We start from the raw sequence: 17,146 nt of genomic DNA on the forward strand, positions 1-17,146 counted from the left end.
ATTTCTGGTGTGCTTTTTTTGGAAATACTTCAATTTGCTGAGAAAAAAGGAGTAATAAATTTGTGGATCCTGAGTGGAAAATCAGCACAAAAATCTCAAAAACTATAGAAAACAGTATGGATTGACACACAAGCAGCTAACAAATGTCCAACAGATTATTTTCCTAAACAATTTTTTTCTCACCTCTTTGACATGAGCATCATCAAAGTACATCCACTTGCGGATTTTAGTTTGGAAGAAGAAGGTTGAATAGTGTTTTCCATAGTAACAAATCATTCCCACCAAATACAGCTCTGAGTGTTTTGCTCTATCATCAGTTACTCTGAAGAAGAGCTTCAAGAAGGGAGGTAAGAAAAACAGAAGGAGAAATTAATAAAGCGCTCAGAATTTTAGATACTGCTTTATGTTCAAAGACCTCGAAGTACTATAGAGAGGTGCTATATCTTTTACTTCAAAAGATAGAGAAAACAAGGCAATAAATAAGTAATCATGCAATGTTTAAGCAAACACAGAGACACAGACCAGAAATGGATTCTGACCAACTCACCAGATGCTCATAAATTGAGTTGGACTTGGAGAATGTGTCTACTTGAAGGAAGACATTAACAACAATGAAAAAATAACCTGTTACATAACTTCAATGTGGTTCTGTTTTGAAAATTTGTATTCTGTGTCATGCTTGCTGATTATATCAAATACTGTTTAAAAAATTCAGTCCTTTTTGCAGAAACAAAGTGGTTTGGACAGCAAACAGCTGGCATTTATTCTGACTTTAGCAAGGACTATCCAGAATTTAGCATGGACCAGTTTATGATGCTAAGACATAAAAGATGAACTGAAGACATCAGTAGATCAAAAGAATTCAGCACACAGAAAAAAAAAAATCCTATTTAATTGAATTTTATTAATGTAAAATGCACAGGTCTCATGTTTTAGTGCATTACTGCTCTACTATGCAAAGACCACACTTTCATAACCACATTTCCATCAGCTCACACTGATTTTGGTACACTGTGCACTGGACGGTGCATTTTTTTTTTAACATAAATGTGTGTATATATGCGAGCTATTTTATGTAGTATCTCAATGCTACGGTAAGACACAGCTACAGTTTGGTATACCGGTAATTCAGCTCTAAAGCATCAGTTAATGTAGAGTAAGTGAATCCTCCAGGGGACAAACCTCTGGATCTTATTTAATTCAGTCTGTCATTCAATCACACAGTGCCAGCCACCACCTCTTAGAGACTGTTCAGCTACAAATAACTCTTCAGTGTTATGACCAAACATTTCACCAAAAAGAGGAGCTAAAGGTAAATAACAACCCCAAAGACCAGCAAGCTACATTTTGTCTTCAAAAGAAATAGAAATAAACTTCTGTTCTTTAAAATGAAAGAGCACAGATGTATTTTCATAGAAATAGAACAACCCAGATCCAAAATTTCCTTTCACCTGAAACTATTTTTAAAGTTTCAGACATTTCAGAAACACACTTAACAGGTTTTTCTAAGGCTTTCAGAGACAGGTCAGATCCTTGGTTCTGTCCTCTATTCCTCTCTTTATGGACGCTGAAAAGGTAAAAGTGGCAACTTCATATTTTTCTCAATTTGCCACTACAGACTACCATGAAAAAGACTGTCTTTGTAGGTAGTGCCAAAGTACAGAAAACTCACATCTCCCAGTTTAAGGCAAGTTCCCAGACTGTGAATCACATCTTCAGCCAGATCAGAGTGGTCTGAGTCCCAAACCAAGCCAATGGTGATGATTTGTGGCGAGTTCATCAGCACACGACGAATACGGATCTTTTCCCCACAGTTACTCTGAGCACATAAATAAAACAAGACATTGAATATAATCCTTCTCTTATTATAATATTAGGGCAAGGCACTAACAAGTGTAAGTCTCAGAAGTACAGCTTCCAAAGAGGAGGTGGTGAAACACAGCAGATATGCTCAGTGCCAAGGTAGGAGCTTCTTGTGTCATAGATGAGATGTGCTATCAAGACTATCCAGCATTAAGTGAACATGGCTGATTCTTCCTCATGCTATTGATAATGATTAAAACATAGAGCACAAAAATAAGCTTATTTGAAAATAGATAAGCAAGCATACATGAAAGATCCCAATAACATTCTTGGGAATTGGAGGGAAAGGTCACTTTCGATCAGAATCACAGATTAAAAACTGTATTTACAGAAACCAATGCTTTATATGACAGTGTCAGAAAAACTTTCTGCTCTGCTGAAAAAGCAGAAAAAGTCCTGCTTTGTTGTTATATTCCAGTGTTTCTACAGGGTACCTCAAACATCTCATCTTAGATAGGATAGTTAGGTCAATATTCATATAAATATGAGACGAGCAGCTGGAAGATCAGGAGAATAAGAGTTGCTTTAATAACTCATAGGAATTCTACAATTCTTATTCCTGTTTTGATTTTTCCTCCCATTTTTTACTTTTTAAATAAGTACCAGTGCATTTTGCAGGGGAGGGGGGTGTCAATGACACAACAGGGTAGGGGAGACATGACAAAAACTATGACAAAGTCCATTTGCAACATTCATTTTTTCTCTGAGGCACATCACAAAGGTACCCCTGCAAGATTCCAGGAAAAAAAAAAATGTTTTCATACCGAGAATCATTTCTCTTGCCTACAGAGTCCCATTTCACAATTGGATATAATAATTTCTGACACTAAAACCAGGGAAGAGATCACAAAGCATCTCTTCCCCACAGCAATCTAGAAAATTTAACCAGAATTTCAGTCCCAACCATCAGGGAGAGCCAAAAATGAAAAATTAAAAAAGCAGAAAGAAACTGTAGGGGACTCTGATGTTTAAATGTGGATATGAGGTTCTGATACTTAGATTACTTTATTCACACATATTTTGAAAGGGTCATTTAAAGTATAAGCAATTCTGTTTATTACCTCCCAACCAACCTTACTCTCAAATTGTGTTCTTTGTTTCAGCACTGTCAACATGACAGCAGGAACAGGGCATCCTGATAAAAAGCTTCCCTTGCATAACTTTGAGGCCACACTTAGCCAAACCTCTATAGAAATTCTTTTGACTATAAAAAGAAAGGGGCAGCAAATGCTGGTATGCAATTTATCCAACTTATTATTTCACAGTCAAATAGCAGTTTGCCCTGACCAAGAACACATTTCTATTAATTTTCACATTCTTTGGTTATTAAATAGATGGACTCATATGCACCTTTTAAATGACAATAAAATATCTTATTTTTTTTTACTTAGATAAGTGAGCCACTATTTGCCAATATTTAAAAAAATATGTATTTCAATGGAGACTTTTAATCAAGGTTTCAGAGCTATAAATTGGGAGAGAGGCCAGGTATAAAATGGAAATACTTACACTGCCCCCAGGGACCAGGTACACAAGTCCTCTTAGAGCCTGTATTGCTTCACTGACAACTGGTAACGCACCTAACAGTAGCTTTACATGAAGCAGCAACTATGCAGCTGTTTCCTGCCCTATCTATTAATCAACATGTAAAAACAGTTTGATGATAACTATTTTTGCATATTTATTAAAAGGCAGAACAAGATATTAAACTCTTACTTTCGAAATCTAGCACTTATGATATACATAAAAAATAAGCATCTATTCCAGTTCTTAATACTTGTGTCTAGTCAAAGAGGCACTCATCACCACTAATTTTACCCTTCCTTCATTGAATAACTGTGAGATACTGAATTCACACCCAAAGAAAACTAAGGCTACTCACTGGACAGTTTCGCAGGTCCCCCATAGTGCTGGCGTTCTGCAGGAGCTCTCCAAACATATCCGGAGTTGGTTTCTCTCGCCTCTCCAGCATACAAATAGCTTGATTGCTTCAGTATAGACAAAGTATGGAAAAAAAAGTTTAATAATAAAATAAAAACACAAACCCACACTAAGCTAGTATACATTTCACCTAAATTTTGTTAGCATTAAGAAACTTAAAATACATAACACTTTTTATATTTAATATTGTAGTACAGAAAAAACCACATAATTAATTGTGAATTACTACATCTTCCACAAAAATAATGCATAAAGAAAACAAGTCAAACTCAAAACAGAAATAAATTGCTTGGCTTAAATTTTATATCTTCGAAGAAAACTTCAGCATTTTGATAAATACTTGGTTTCAAAATGAAATACTTGCTTCAAAATGTGTCCCCTTCAATAAGCACAATTATAGCAAAGTAACACTTTACTATATTTATTATTTACTATTTTATTAAGTATTAACATACTTAATAAAATTACAAACAAAAAATAGCCCAGTACCCAATTTATTTCACTGTCCAAGTTGAAAGAAAGATGACAATATGAACACAAGAATATTAGTGCTCAAAGCATGTTCAAGTTTAAAATGGCTTCAGAGGTAAATAAATATATTACTACGTATTGGTACTTTTAAAATAATGCATGACTTAAGACCTATTGTGATATTTCATATAAAATACTGAATACCATTTACATGACTATTTTACCCTTTTTCTAATAAATAATATTCTGATATACAGTGTCTGCTGGAACCTAATGAAAAACTACAGCTTGATGGAACAGCAGGCAGCAGCCACAAAGGGGGATGCTTTACGGTACTCTTGCTACATGGGTAAAGTGGTACCTTTTTAAGAACTGCATGTGAAGAGCTACTAGCAGTTCTCATGACAATTTTTTCAGGCTCTGTAACTACGTATCTTGCATGCCAGACGTTAAACAAAGAGAAGTTCTAAATCCCAATAAAATTTTCAAGACAAGTAACAGATTCCTGCCTCAATCAGATTCAAAAAGCTTTTAACTGAGCAGACATCTACTCAAAGAAGACTTCTCCAGCATTAGTTCAAACAATCTGCTTTAGACCTAGTGCTTATGCCCTGTGCACCACCTTTAATGAAAGGTCCCAGTGACCAGGACAGTTCCCCCATAACTAGATTAAACAAGAGCTATATACTCCTCCAAGGAAAGAGGATTTGAGGAACTACAGGCTGATCAGTCTCACTCCACCACCTGGGGCCATAACAGATCAGATCAATCCCCTTGGAATCAGCTCCAGGCATGTGAAGGACCAGGTGAGTCAGAGCAGCCAGCACGGATTTACTGAGGGCAGACCACGTCCGACCTCCAGTGAGAATTTCCCTTTCTGCATCTTCCGCTAGTTATCGTAGAACTGCCCTGGTCACCATGGAGGAGGAAAAACCCTTACAGTTCAGAGCTGGAACAGGCAGCCCAGAGAAGTCATGACATTTTTGTCCTTTAAGCACCTTCAAAACTCAGCTATACACAACACCAAGGAGCCTGATTTAGCTCTGAAGTTAGCCCTGCTTTAAACAGGAGGATGGAATAGATGTCCAAAGGTCTTTTTCAATGTAATTTTTTTATTTTTCTTATCTGTCTTCTTAAATCACCTGCTCACACATTGAAGTCTTTCAAAATGTACATGAGTCCTTGCCACTACAGTTGTTAAGATTCAGAATCATAAACAAGCAGACACACTGCTCCATGCCTAAACTGCTATCTTCTCCTTTACTAAATCCTCGTGTTCTTTATCACAGCTATCAAAGCTCCGCCAACTTTGAACAAACCATGTTCTAGACATTTAAACAATAAAGATCACAAAGATCAAACTGCAACACCAGCATGGGGGGGAAGAAAAAAGGGGAAAAAAAAAGTGTGGGGGAGGTGGGGAAGGTTCCCTGTGAAAAAACTCAACTCACCAGAGTGAGGTTGTGGAAATATAATGTACCATCTGGATGAAAGGTAACGGGTCAGAGGTGGCACCACAGCTGGTACAAACACACTAAAGAGAAAGAAAATATAATGCATTGACAAAATTAAACAGGTATTTCCACTGCAACACTTCCGGCTGTACATTTCTTTCCTGTGGCAATGCATGTTTTAGAAATGAAAACACAAAACTTGAGAACTGGCGATTGGTATTAAGTGCATATCATTACCTCACCTGTTCAAATAAAGTCATTGCAAACTTCTGATGGGAAACACAATGTGGTGCAGTGCAAATATCTTCCTTTGTCTCATCTGCAATGTGGAAGTGAATTCGCATTAGCAGGTTTTCCTAGCCAAAGGAAAAAGGAAAAAGAATGCATTAGATAATTTCAACTGCAGACAAAAGTTAAGATATAAATCACGAAAGTATGTCAGATGCCATAATGTTACAGACAGAAGGCTCCTGCAAATTTTTTAAAGTTGCTTCAAAAACAAAGAAGTTGGTATTTCTTGTATACAAAAGAAAATGGCCTCCACTTCTGATTTGAAATGCTGCATGGTAACCATTTATTTTATTTACTAGCACTGCCGAAGATTCTGCTACTGATTTTTCTGTCCAATTCTCAAGCATCCACGGATGTGACCAAATATAACAGAGTACCTATGCAGTTTTAAAATCACTGGATTGACATTAACTTCTCATCAACACAAATTAAATCAACTCCTCCATTCCACAAGAGCTTTGAAATATGACACATCATCTACATTCTATCAAAAAGAGGGAGAACTAATAATAAAGAGGCAGACTACATCCTGTATGAAACAAAAGGACTGAACATTTCCTAGACATTAATTCATACAACTACATCTGTTTTAAAGTTCCCAGGAGTTTTTGTCCCAAGACCTTCTCTCCTCCCATTGTTGTCAACACTAATCTGTGGGTGCCACAAGTCTCTTAACAACCCTTCTAGCAGAACGCTTTTCACCAACACTATTAGCTGCCTGGGTGGTCTATAGGCCTGCAATAAACAGGTCAAGATTAATTATTTGGCAAAACAACTATAACATTGCACAATTTCCCTTGAAAAATTTTCCTGTGAAAACACAACTTCAAAAAACTGGCAAACAAAATGTCTTTTCACCCTCTTGAGGTGATCCTTAAAACTAGAATCCTGGATCATTCTTTTAGTGCAATTTTTTCATAATTCACATCTAAAGCACACTTGAGAATCCAAGCAGTACATATGCTAAAGTAAATGTAAATACGGTTAACAATGATATTACCATTTCCAAATCATTTGTTTGGGGATCTCTCTGTGCACTTTTCCAGGCCAGACATGCAAAATCTGTTGCAATTTGGGGAAAGGAGAAATGGAGAACAAAAAATTAAGGGGGAAAAAAAAAAAAAACAGGGAAGATTGCATAGTGGTGGGCCACCTCTGTGCCTGCCAAACCATCTTTCAGTTATACTCACAAAACATTCAGCAGCATCATCCATGATGCCCAGCTGGAAACGTTGCTCATCCTGAAATGTCTTTGCGAGAGCAGTGCGCAGGGCATCAGAAGGCAGTACCTTCTCACTACTACACTGAAACTGGTTGAATATACCCTAGTAAAAAACCAAAAAGATAGTTAAGGTACTGCATTTTTCAAAATATGACTCAATTTATCTGAAAACAAACAGCAAACATTTAACTTGTTTGGATCCTGCAACACACAGATACTTGTATGGTACACGGACTACAAGAGAAAATCCTAGAAGTCCTTCCTTTGAAATCCTGTGCACCTTTGTGTATTTCTTCCTTTCCTTTCACATATACAAGCGAGGGCTAGGAGTTTAGGAGGAAATTTCCCTCACTGTCAATCCCCCATGGATCTTTATTTCTCCAAATCTGATTCCTGAAGCAAATACAATGAACACCAAAACTTCCCACTTTTTATTCCCATTTCTCACTCTCCATTTAACTTTCTCACTTCCAGCTTACACATGCCACTTTGTTTCCTCTTTTAAGCAACTCTTTCCAAACATCTGTAGCCCTTTAACAGCCACAACTTGATACTTGCACACTTTAAAGAAATTTACCTTTCGTAAGTCCAAGAAGGTAAGAATTAGATGATTTTTGTGTGAGCATGCAGGAGGGAAAAAGCATGATGTGAATAGGAATATCAGCTCCTATGTATAGCCAGCTGTTTGTTCACTTGCTGCCATAAACCTGCATTTTCATAATTGTAACTCACACATCACCTGGGTAACCATTTGCAAGGATGAGTAGTTCTAAAAAGACACATTATTGTCTGAAGTGTGGGTTATATGCATGAAAGTTCTGTGCATATGCCCAGCTGATTAAACCCCCATGTTTATTTTGTGTGCTTGTGTGCATGTGTGTGAAATATCCGAAACATCATCTGAACAGTTAACTTTCACTGTGCCCTTCCTACAAAAACAGGAACATAATTCTGTATGCAAGATCCTCAGTTTAAGTAAAAAACTTCTAGTTCTTATTTTAATACAAGACAACTCTCCATCACCACTGTGTTCTTTCTACATCATGTAATATGACAAGCAACCATCTTCATCAGTGTCAATCTAAAAATTCTGCTTGTCCTTTCCTATAAAACTTTCCCCACAATTTCTCTGAAGACTGTGGAAAAGCTCAATTCATACTACAGGAGAGGAAAAAGGGATCACCTTTAATTGTGCACCAGTCCTCTTTACTGCCTCCTAAACTTAGTAAAACAAGGAGAAAACCAAATTGGTTCGCCTGTTTGATTTTCTTTCAAATCTATACTAATCTGCAGTATTTCACAATTCATGTAGCACTTCTTCCTTTAATTACAGAAACCTTCTCCCCAACATACTTAGGATCTATATTAATTGGAAATAATCTAAATCTTTCTCTCCTGTAACTATTTTTACTTGTTTCTTTTCAGGAATTGAGAAGGTAAACTGGGAAGTTTGCCAAATGGTACAACCTTGTCTGTTTTGAGGAAGCTGGAAAAAGTGCAGAGCACAGCTGTCACTGCACAGGCAGCAAACCAACCTCCATGCCCCTGCCATTTTTGCCCATAGGAATGGTACAATTTATAGTGCTGGCATAATCTAAGATAGATGTAATATGCCAATCTCTTTTATTTTGTTGGTCTTCAAGGTGCTCATTCATGGGTGAGAGCCCATTGTGCTGAAGCCCACAGCTCTTCTACTATTGCTTTTATTAGAGTATCACAGAATCAGGAGAAAAGCATAATGAAGAGAAAGCCGTGAGACAGTATCATACTTTGTGAATTACAGACAATACCCCTCCTCAGCTATCATTTATATATACATACATAAAACTGAAAGAATGACAAAGTCTCTGCACTTAAACTTGATTGCCATTTCTGTCACTCTGGTAACTGAGCAAGTTTCATTAGTGAATTTTCTCATTTCAGTGACCCTCAAAAAAACCCAAAGGCAGTGAAATATAACTCCATCCTGCTTCACACTTTACATTAAATAGTTTAAGAGCACTTGAAAATATTCACAACTGTGCTTTAGAAATGTGTTTATTCTGTTTGTTCAATCTCACTTCACAGATTTGGAAACTGAGACACTTGTCTAGCGACTGGTCCACAACCTCACTGCCGTGAGCTGATGGGCAGGACCTGGTTTGCTTCACTGAGAGCCCTGAAATGGCTCTGCACCCCCGAGGGTGAGAAACAATGCAGGGTCTAAACTAGGTAAAAGGAGAAGCAAGCAAGAAAACTGAAACTCTTCTTTTAAATTGCACTCTTTAAAGAAACAGTATACTTACCATGGAACAAAAAATTATTAAGCAATGGCAATTCTGCGAAGAATGCAAAAATCAGGATGTAGCAGATCCCAACGTTACACGGAAGAATGCTTCCTCAAATTTGTAATGACATAGCACGCAATGGTACAGTCTTATTTAGATTACAAGGGAAAAAATATCTTAAAACCAGTGAGTAATTATGCATTTTAATCTAATAAAGATCAAATCTTATTATGTCATTGCACAGTGCTGTTTAGAGCATGTTGGAACCCAGTGCTTGTAGGGAGTCCCAAAAGCACCTCAAATGGAGTCAAAAGCACTTTGAGTTTGGTTTTCCTTAGGTTTTAGTCAGTGGGGTTGGGTTGGAGTTTTTTGGGGGAGATGGGGTTGTTGGGGTTCTCCCCTTCAGAACAGGTCTTTCTTGTCTCTCAACCTCCGATGAACAGGTGTGGCATTTCCTGCATTTTCATCACTTTAAATTACCTAAGTCAGATCTCCCTCCTTAATTTAAGGTCTTGCCTGTGAGCGATACTGTTAATTGCGCAAACATTTGTTCCGAACACAGGTATGACAGCCAGCTGGGTGCAGACCAGGAAAGCCCTCCTGATTCTGCCCCAGGAGTTCTCATGGCACCTTTCTTCCAAGTGTTTATGGAACATGAGAACTTTATAAATGAAACATTCAAACTTCATTCTTCTCCACATACTTCTTCTGAAACTGAAGATGGTGGAAATCCATCAGTGTACTGACTGCAGTGATGATCTCTTTCAATGGCTACATTCCAACACAAATGAGCATGTCCCTAACAGTGGCAACAAAATGAATGGATGCTGCTAAAAGCCTCATGAAAAAAGGAAGTTTCTTCCATTTTACCAGTCTGCAGTAACTAAAATCAAGGATGTTGAACAAAAAAAAAATTAGCTTAACATAAAATCTAAGAATTACTAATACCATATTAATAGCAGTACTTTGATTTCTAAACTGAGGACATGTTCTTGGCATGTTGGTCAGTCTACAAGCTAAGACAGAGAACAGTATGAGCAAGGCATTTTTCAGATAGAGAGTCTGTGTTCTGCTTATACTTCATTCCTATGAGGTCTGTATGGAAAAGAAGCCCATCTCCCTTCACATCCTCTTCCCTACAGCTCTTCAAAAGTCTGGAAAGGGTAGCAGAGAATAAAATTAGAAGTGCAAGTGTTCTTTAAGACCAATAAATTTGCAAAGTCCACCCAGTTGCATATAGTCCTTCCCCAAATACTAAGTCAAGATCAACTCCAGTGACATTGCTACCTTTCACCAGCTTGCTCTCAGATGAGTCAACCATCCCAATCAATCAATTGTAGGGCCTTGCTTGGCTTTTTACTTTTCAGAAGGCTTTTTCCTAGTTTTTTACCTGAAGACTTCATATCTTTTCTATTACTACACAGCCGGGCCTCTGACACCCATCAGAACAAAGCCCTGTTGAGTCAGTGGGCTTCCAAAATAATGTCCTCCACTTTGGGAAGCGTGGGTGCGGGGATCAGTATGAATTTTCTAGCTATATATTGATCAAGGATCAAATAAAGGAAAACAACCTAAGGCTTGAGACAAGGAACATTTATCATGCAACTCCTCGAGAAACCTTGAAGATATTTCAGAACACTAAAATTCACATGCATGATCATAAACCAAGTTATTTTTCACCTGGTTTAGACAATAAAGATAGCAAGTATATTTTTAGGTAATTCATGGGATTTACATACATTCTTGGGAGATCTGCTCCCAATTATCTTTAATAGTATTTGGAATCAACTTCCTCCCTAGGAAAGTATTCCATTTATTTGGGGTAAACTGACATCTGTAGTGTGTAACTATACTGATGAAACAAACCAAACCTGATACACATGCACATGTGCCTTTTTAATCAAGCATGCAAAAGGAGGCTGACATAAAAATAAATTAATGGCTGAAGACAATAAGCAACAGCTACTGAATCAGATCAGCGTTCATGCACTGTAATTTTGAGTTGTGTCCTTGGCAGCTTTCTGAGAACTAACTATTCCCTTTCAGAATTACACAGAAGTTTCTTCTGTATAGGGATATCACTGCAGCTCTAGTGGTATGGTATTTCAAAGAACAAAACATGTTCACCTCAAATGCCTTAGTATTCCCTACACTAATCAATTGTTTCTGGGTTTTGGTGATGGGGTTTTTGTTTGTATAATTTTTTTAAGCTTTCTCTCCATTTCAATAGCATGCCCTTCTTACCCTGTTCAATTCAGTGAACCTTTTTTTCTTGCTTGTAATACCTAATCTCTCATTCAGAACATCACACTCTCCCAGTGAATCCTCATACTCAGTACAACAACCTGTTTCAAATGGCTGCTAAAAATCACTTTTCCCCTATCCAAACACATCAGCCTCCACCCACAGTATTTCCACTAGCTCACATTTCCTCCCCACATTTCCTCGTGGTATATTCGCCTTCAAGGTTGCAATAAATTCTAGCTCTATTTGGTTTTGTGTTTTTTGATCTCTTTTCAAACCTCCAAGTCTGATAACAATCAACTTAGATTTCCATTTATTCCTTTCTTTTTATGTCTCTTCCATTTGTACTCACACTGTACCCTGAATATTAAGATCAGGTCCCCAATACAGACTGTCAAGTCAGGCACCCCTGGCTACTACCAAAATCAAGTAAAAATAATACTTTCTACAAGTGTTGTTTAGGAGAGTGGCAGGAAAAGAAATCCAAATCATAGAATATGCACATCTACTAGGTAACAATTCACTAACTGCTTGATCAAGATCAAAACAGCCAACTGTTATTTGGAAGCTTCAATTACCAGTTTATTAACTGAGGAAACTGTACTTGCTGCTAGTTTATTTGGCAGACAGTTAACTGCAAGTGCCAACTGAAAAAAGACGTTCAAACAATAAAAGTAATTATTTTATGTATTTTGACTATTGTTTTACCCTGAAATACTACTGTGATTTGAAAAAAGCATAAAACAAGAGGATTACTCTCTCAATCACATGACGAACATTTCATAATAAATCACTCCATTTCAAGCAAGTGGCTTATCAGAACCAACTATAGTCGTTCTGCTTTTTAAAGCGCTGTAAAACCTTACTGTTCTCTATTTTCATCTTAGACAACAACATCATTTCTACATAGAAATTCACATTCTTCCTGCTTTTGTTGCACATGACAAAACAACAGAAAAGACCAGCCCTATTGGAATTTATCAATCAATAGAACATTCTTCTTTGTGACCTACAAAAAACACTCTGTCCTATATCCTGGCACTGTGGAGCTCCCAGTACAATCCCTGGAAGGAGAACAAACTCTCTGTGGCATGCTCAGTACAGTGGACGGATTTCCCCCTTCCTACCCTCTTCCAGCTGTGATAAACACCAAAGCAAAGTCATGCTGAAAAAAAAAAGGAAAATAAACCAACTCATAGTAGACTTCAGCATAAATAATAAATCAAAAAGCTGTTCCAGTGTTTCAGCAGGCAAACCACACAGTGGTAAGGACAGCTTGTGTATTGAAAAAAATATTTAAATAATGCCACATCTTAAGGAACAGTGTTTGGGATTCCAGCACAGAGTCTGCAGCTCTCCTTTTTTACAGCTGTTGATGCAAGGCTCCTTCCAAATAACCAAGGAAAGTATATCTGAAATGATTTTAAGGTTCATTTTCTAGCCACATAAAGACATAGCACATCAAGTTTTAAAATCAAGAATTTGTGAAATGGAAGTCTTCAATGTGGTACAAAAATAAAATGTGATTTGATCAGGTATGACATCACTGTTCTGTGATCCCGTATTTGAACTTACAAGTAAAATTTAGAGAGCTAGCTGGGCATTTACAGTAAATACTGTGCATGATATCAGAATCCCTAGATACAGTTGCAGGAAGCCAAAAAAGCGTGGAAAAAATACAACTTCTTCAGTGTTATTTGAAGGCTAGATTTAGCTTAGAGAAGACTATCTTCCTCTAGAGTCAAAGAGAAGAGGATGTCACCTTCAGAGTAACATTTTAGAGCCAGAGAAGAGCATGAACCCTCCTCTCTGTACAACACAGAAGGTGTCAGGTATGCTATGAAGGGACCCTGAAGTGAACTGGGGAAACATGGCATAGGCTCCTCCCCACAAGTGTTGTCCCCTTCCCAGGCCGGGCTGGAATCCGAACATGCCAGCATGCTCTGAAGAAGAGTAAACATGTCCTGCCTCCACCTTGCTTGGTCTGGACAAGTATGTTGGGCAGATCCACCTGAGAGCATGCAAGGCTAATTACCTCTCCCCAGCCCCTAACAGGAGATTTTCGCATGGTATAGAGCTCCAAATTCTGGTGTTCCCACTGGATCCAGCCACTTCTTCTCCCTCATCTTAGCAAAGCCTAAGGCAAGATTCAAGAGAAAGAGGATGTCAAAGATCTGGAGGCTAAGCCAGCATTACTCTGGCAGGACAACAGTTAAAGGCTTCCAGAGCAGAATGGAGAGCTGGGGCAGGGGAAGAGATGAGCACAGACGGGAGGGGATGACCCTGCTGCACTGGGACACAAAACATGCTCTTGGTGATGCTTGCAGTATTAGGTGCACATTAAGCACATAATCCCACTTGTCTTAAACAAGTTTGCACATACCATGTACCAGACAGACAGACTTTCACAGGAAAAAAAAATAGAGCAATTTGAAAACACTGATCCAGAGGGCAGCAGAGAACAAGTAAATACTTTAAACAGATTTCTCCCCCTTCTACTGCCTGCTTAAGGAGTTTGAGGATGAATGTGACCATCTCCACGGTTTGGGGCTGTCCCTTGTGAATACCCCTACCTTTTCGGCTGCATTCAAGCAAGACAGCTAATGTTTCTGGTCTCCAGAGGTTTTCTGGGGGGTTGAGGGGAGGTTTGCACCTCCAGTTTCACTTGGAGTCAAGTGACAGCCTTTAAAATTCACCTTTATAATAATATTTGACTTGATAACAACACGAAAATGGGGGGGAACTTTCAAGTACTTATGTACACACATCAACATTTTACATAAGGTAATAAAGGTGAAAGCTTGGCACATTATGACCCAGAGAAAGAGGTTCTGGAACAGGCTTGGGTAGAACACACAGCAATCTCCCATGAAGAACAGACTAGATAGAGAAAATGCTAGCTTTTTGATTTGGATCCAGTTGGAATTTATTTACTTTTTCAAGTATTGGTTGCTGCCCACATTCATAAATACTTGTCTAGGTAATTCTTTAATTGCTTATGCGTTCTTTAGAGCTTCTGTGAGCTCTAGGAATTCTGCACACAACCAGACACAAGTTTCCCAAAATGTGCAAAAGTAGTACAGGATTTGGTGCAATAGTATTGTTTTATTGGAAATTAAGGGTTGTAACACCTCCCAGCAAGGAACATTATTGCTAAGAACTTCAGGCAGAAAAAAACAAACAAAACCAAAAACACACACACACACAAAAAATCCCTGCAGATATTTGAGAGTGAAAAGAGAGAGCAGCAACTTTTTCAAAGGCTGCTTAATTAAAAAAATAAGCATATGGCTGCAGGCATAGAATTTGTAAATTCTGCCAACTTCACCTGTCATTTACAAGTTTATAATAGCACACTACGCACTTCAAAACATCAAAAGCAAGGATTTTACCAACAAAACTGCACATTCTTTGACCCAATTGCTTTTAATACATATATTCCAGAGATCCTGTCATCTTCCAGTTTTACTGTAGTGCTTTCCCTCTCATACGGGTACTGCTAATCCACATGCATCTTTGTCCGGAGCTCATCTTTCAAGACCAGTTCTGCAAAGGTTTGTCCTCTCCTTTTTCCCGTAATATCCTTTCACATCCCTCTCCCTCTTTTTCAGTACTCTATACAGAAAGACTTTTAACTATTATCTTCATATTAAAACCTGGACTCCAGTGCAGAGTTGAGAGTCTACTTTCACTCATGGCAGAACCTGTCTGATCTCCTGGCATTTCTTTGATACATCATGCTGTAAGGTTACACCACAGAATGGCGAAAGCTTACATTCATGGTAAATTCCTAAATCCTTTTCTTTCTGACCTCATCTTGGCTAACAAAGAATGCCAACAATCACTTGACATTACTCGAGGGCATGATCCAAAAAATACCTTTACATCATCCCACTGAACTTAATGAACTCAAATCGGATCATGACTAAGTCTTGCCATTCCCCTTTAAGGAAGGGGACATGCAATACTCCATCTTTTCTTTGTCTGAAGAGCTGTATCTCACTTTGGATGCTCTACCTTGCTCCTCTGTTACCTCCTCTTCTGATGATAGTGCTGTAAGTATCATCCTCTCTCATCATTTCAACAGATACGGCTTGAGACAAATTCCCCTTCAGAAAAAGATAAATTCTCTTACTTCATTCCTTAATAGTCTCCTCTTTGCTGTTTATTTGCAAGGAAAAACCCCTTAATAACAGTCAAAAAACTCACTAGATAATTCATTTCAAGCCTGTCTCTACCAGCGCCCCTGTGATATTACTTAACAGCACCAAGACAGCTGTTATATCATAAATATTGTCTAGGAATGTCAGATGATCTTAATTTAAACCTGCACACTCTGCCATCTTCATAAGACATGCTGTCTGTCCTTTTCATTACTGCACATAGAATTCATGACACAAATTCTCCCACAATTAATTTATATATTTAGTTGGATTTTACAACACACTTGTGATCAAAGAAAATGTCTCAGTCTCAATTTCAGAAAGGGAAATCACTGCTCAAGAAGATTAAAGATGGTATTTTCATCATCTTTGCATCATGTCTATTTCTCCCACAAGAACCTAGGGGTTTGAGCTAGCAAAATTTAGAAAGGAGGCCACAAAAAAACCCTAGAACTGCAACAAATTGATTGATAGAGACAAACAGAGACACAGGATTGCACAATTTACTCAAGTACATAGCAGTACTCAGAATCAGAGCTAGCATCTAGATCTTACTGTCCAGGCAGCCTCTGTAACGGTCAGTTATTGCATCTGCAGCTACAAACAGAATTGATGTTTTTTAAAACAGAGAGTACAAAGAGCGGAGCCATTTAATACAGACATCAATATTTACAGTAGAAAATAGCCTTTTAGTCTTACATAATCAACAGTTTTGAACAGAAAGGCTTAGCTAAATGGCCTTTGCCATCCTGACGTTTAAAGCAGCTCTGAAGGGAAAGGTAAATGTTGATGAGCACACTAACTGTACATGGTATTATATTCATACACCAAATGATAAATTGGGAAAAATTAAGCAAATTTGTATTTTACTGCTTGAAGTAATGGAGACTCACAATGACCTGCACACCATTAAGAAGAGTCCTTGTAACTGAAACTTTACCAATGGTATTTTCACAATGTTTTGGCTTGAACACATTTTAGAAATTGGGTCTTAGACCACTAGCTATCACATTTATCCTGCTCTCACAAATTTTCAGGTGCAAGTTTGATTATATATATATTAACTAAATATCATATATATTTCTGTTCAAACTTTTAAAAAATGGTTTTCAATGTATTTCTAACTTTTACCTTAAGAGCACAGAAGATGCAAGAATCACCCATACATTTGTGCGTTGTGATCTGCCGGAAACTGCGGCGAAAAATGTCCAGGTGCCAAAGAACCTAAAA

At 37.9% G+C, this 17,146-nt stretch overlaps 1 protein-coding gene across 8 annotated transcripts in view; it reads right to left on the minus strand.

Moving 5' to 3' along the window:
* USP54 (ubiquitin specific peptidase 54) overlaps positions 1 to 17,146 on the minus strand; it is a 94,472-nt gene that overhangs the window by 27,077 nt on the left and 50,249 nt on the right. For 6 of the 8 annotated variants that reach the window (XM_048311855.1, XM_048311856.1, XM_048311851.1 and 3 more), the window contains exons 3-9: positions 17,048 to 17,140; positions 7,211 to 7,345; positions 5,972 to 6,085; positions 5,727 to 5,809; positions 3,746 to 3,851; positions 1,673 to 1,819; positions 184 to 333 (exon numbers count right to left, since the gene is read on the minus strand). In XM_048311855.1, coding sequence (XP_048167812.1) covers positions 184 to 333; positions 1,673 to 1,819; positions 3,746 to 3,851; positions 5,727 to 5,809; positions 5,972 to 6,085; positions 7,211 to 7,345; positions 17,048 to 17,140 — 828 coding nt within the window. Of the gene's footprint in view, positions 1 to 183; positions 334 to 1,672; positions 1,820 to 3,745; positions 3,852 to 5,726; positions 5,810 to 5,971; positions 6,086 to 7,210; positions 7,346 to 13,788; positions 13,891 to 16,471; positions 16,514 to 17,047; positions 17,141 to 17,146 lie in introns of those variants that run through there. The other 2 variants (XM_048311857.1, XM_048311858.1) reach the window with 2 other exon arrangements.

This window comes from Corvus hawaiiensis, chromosome 8 (assembly GCF_020740725.1).
Source record: "Corvus hawaiiensis isolate bCorHaw1 chromosome 8, bCorHaw1.pri.cur, whole genome shotgun sequence".
Taxonomy (NCBI): Eukaryota; Metazoa; Chordata; class Aves; order Passeriformes; family Corvidae; genus Corvus; species Corvus hawaiiensis.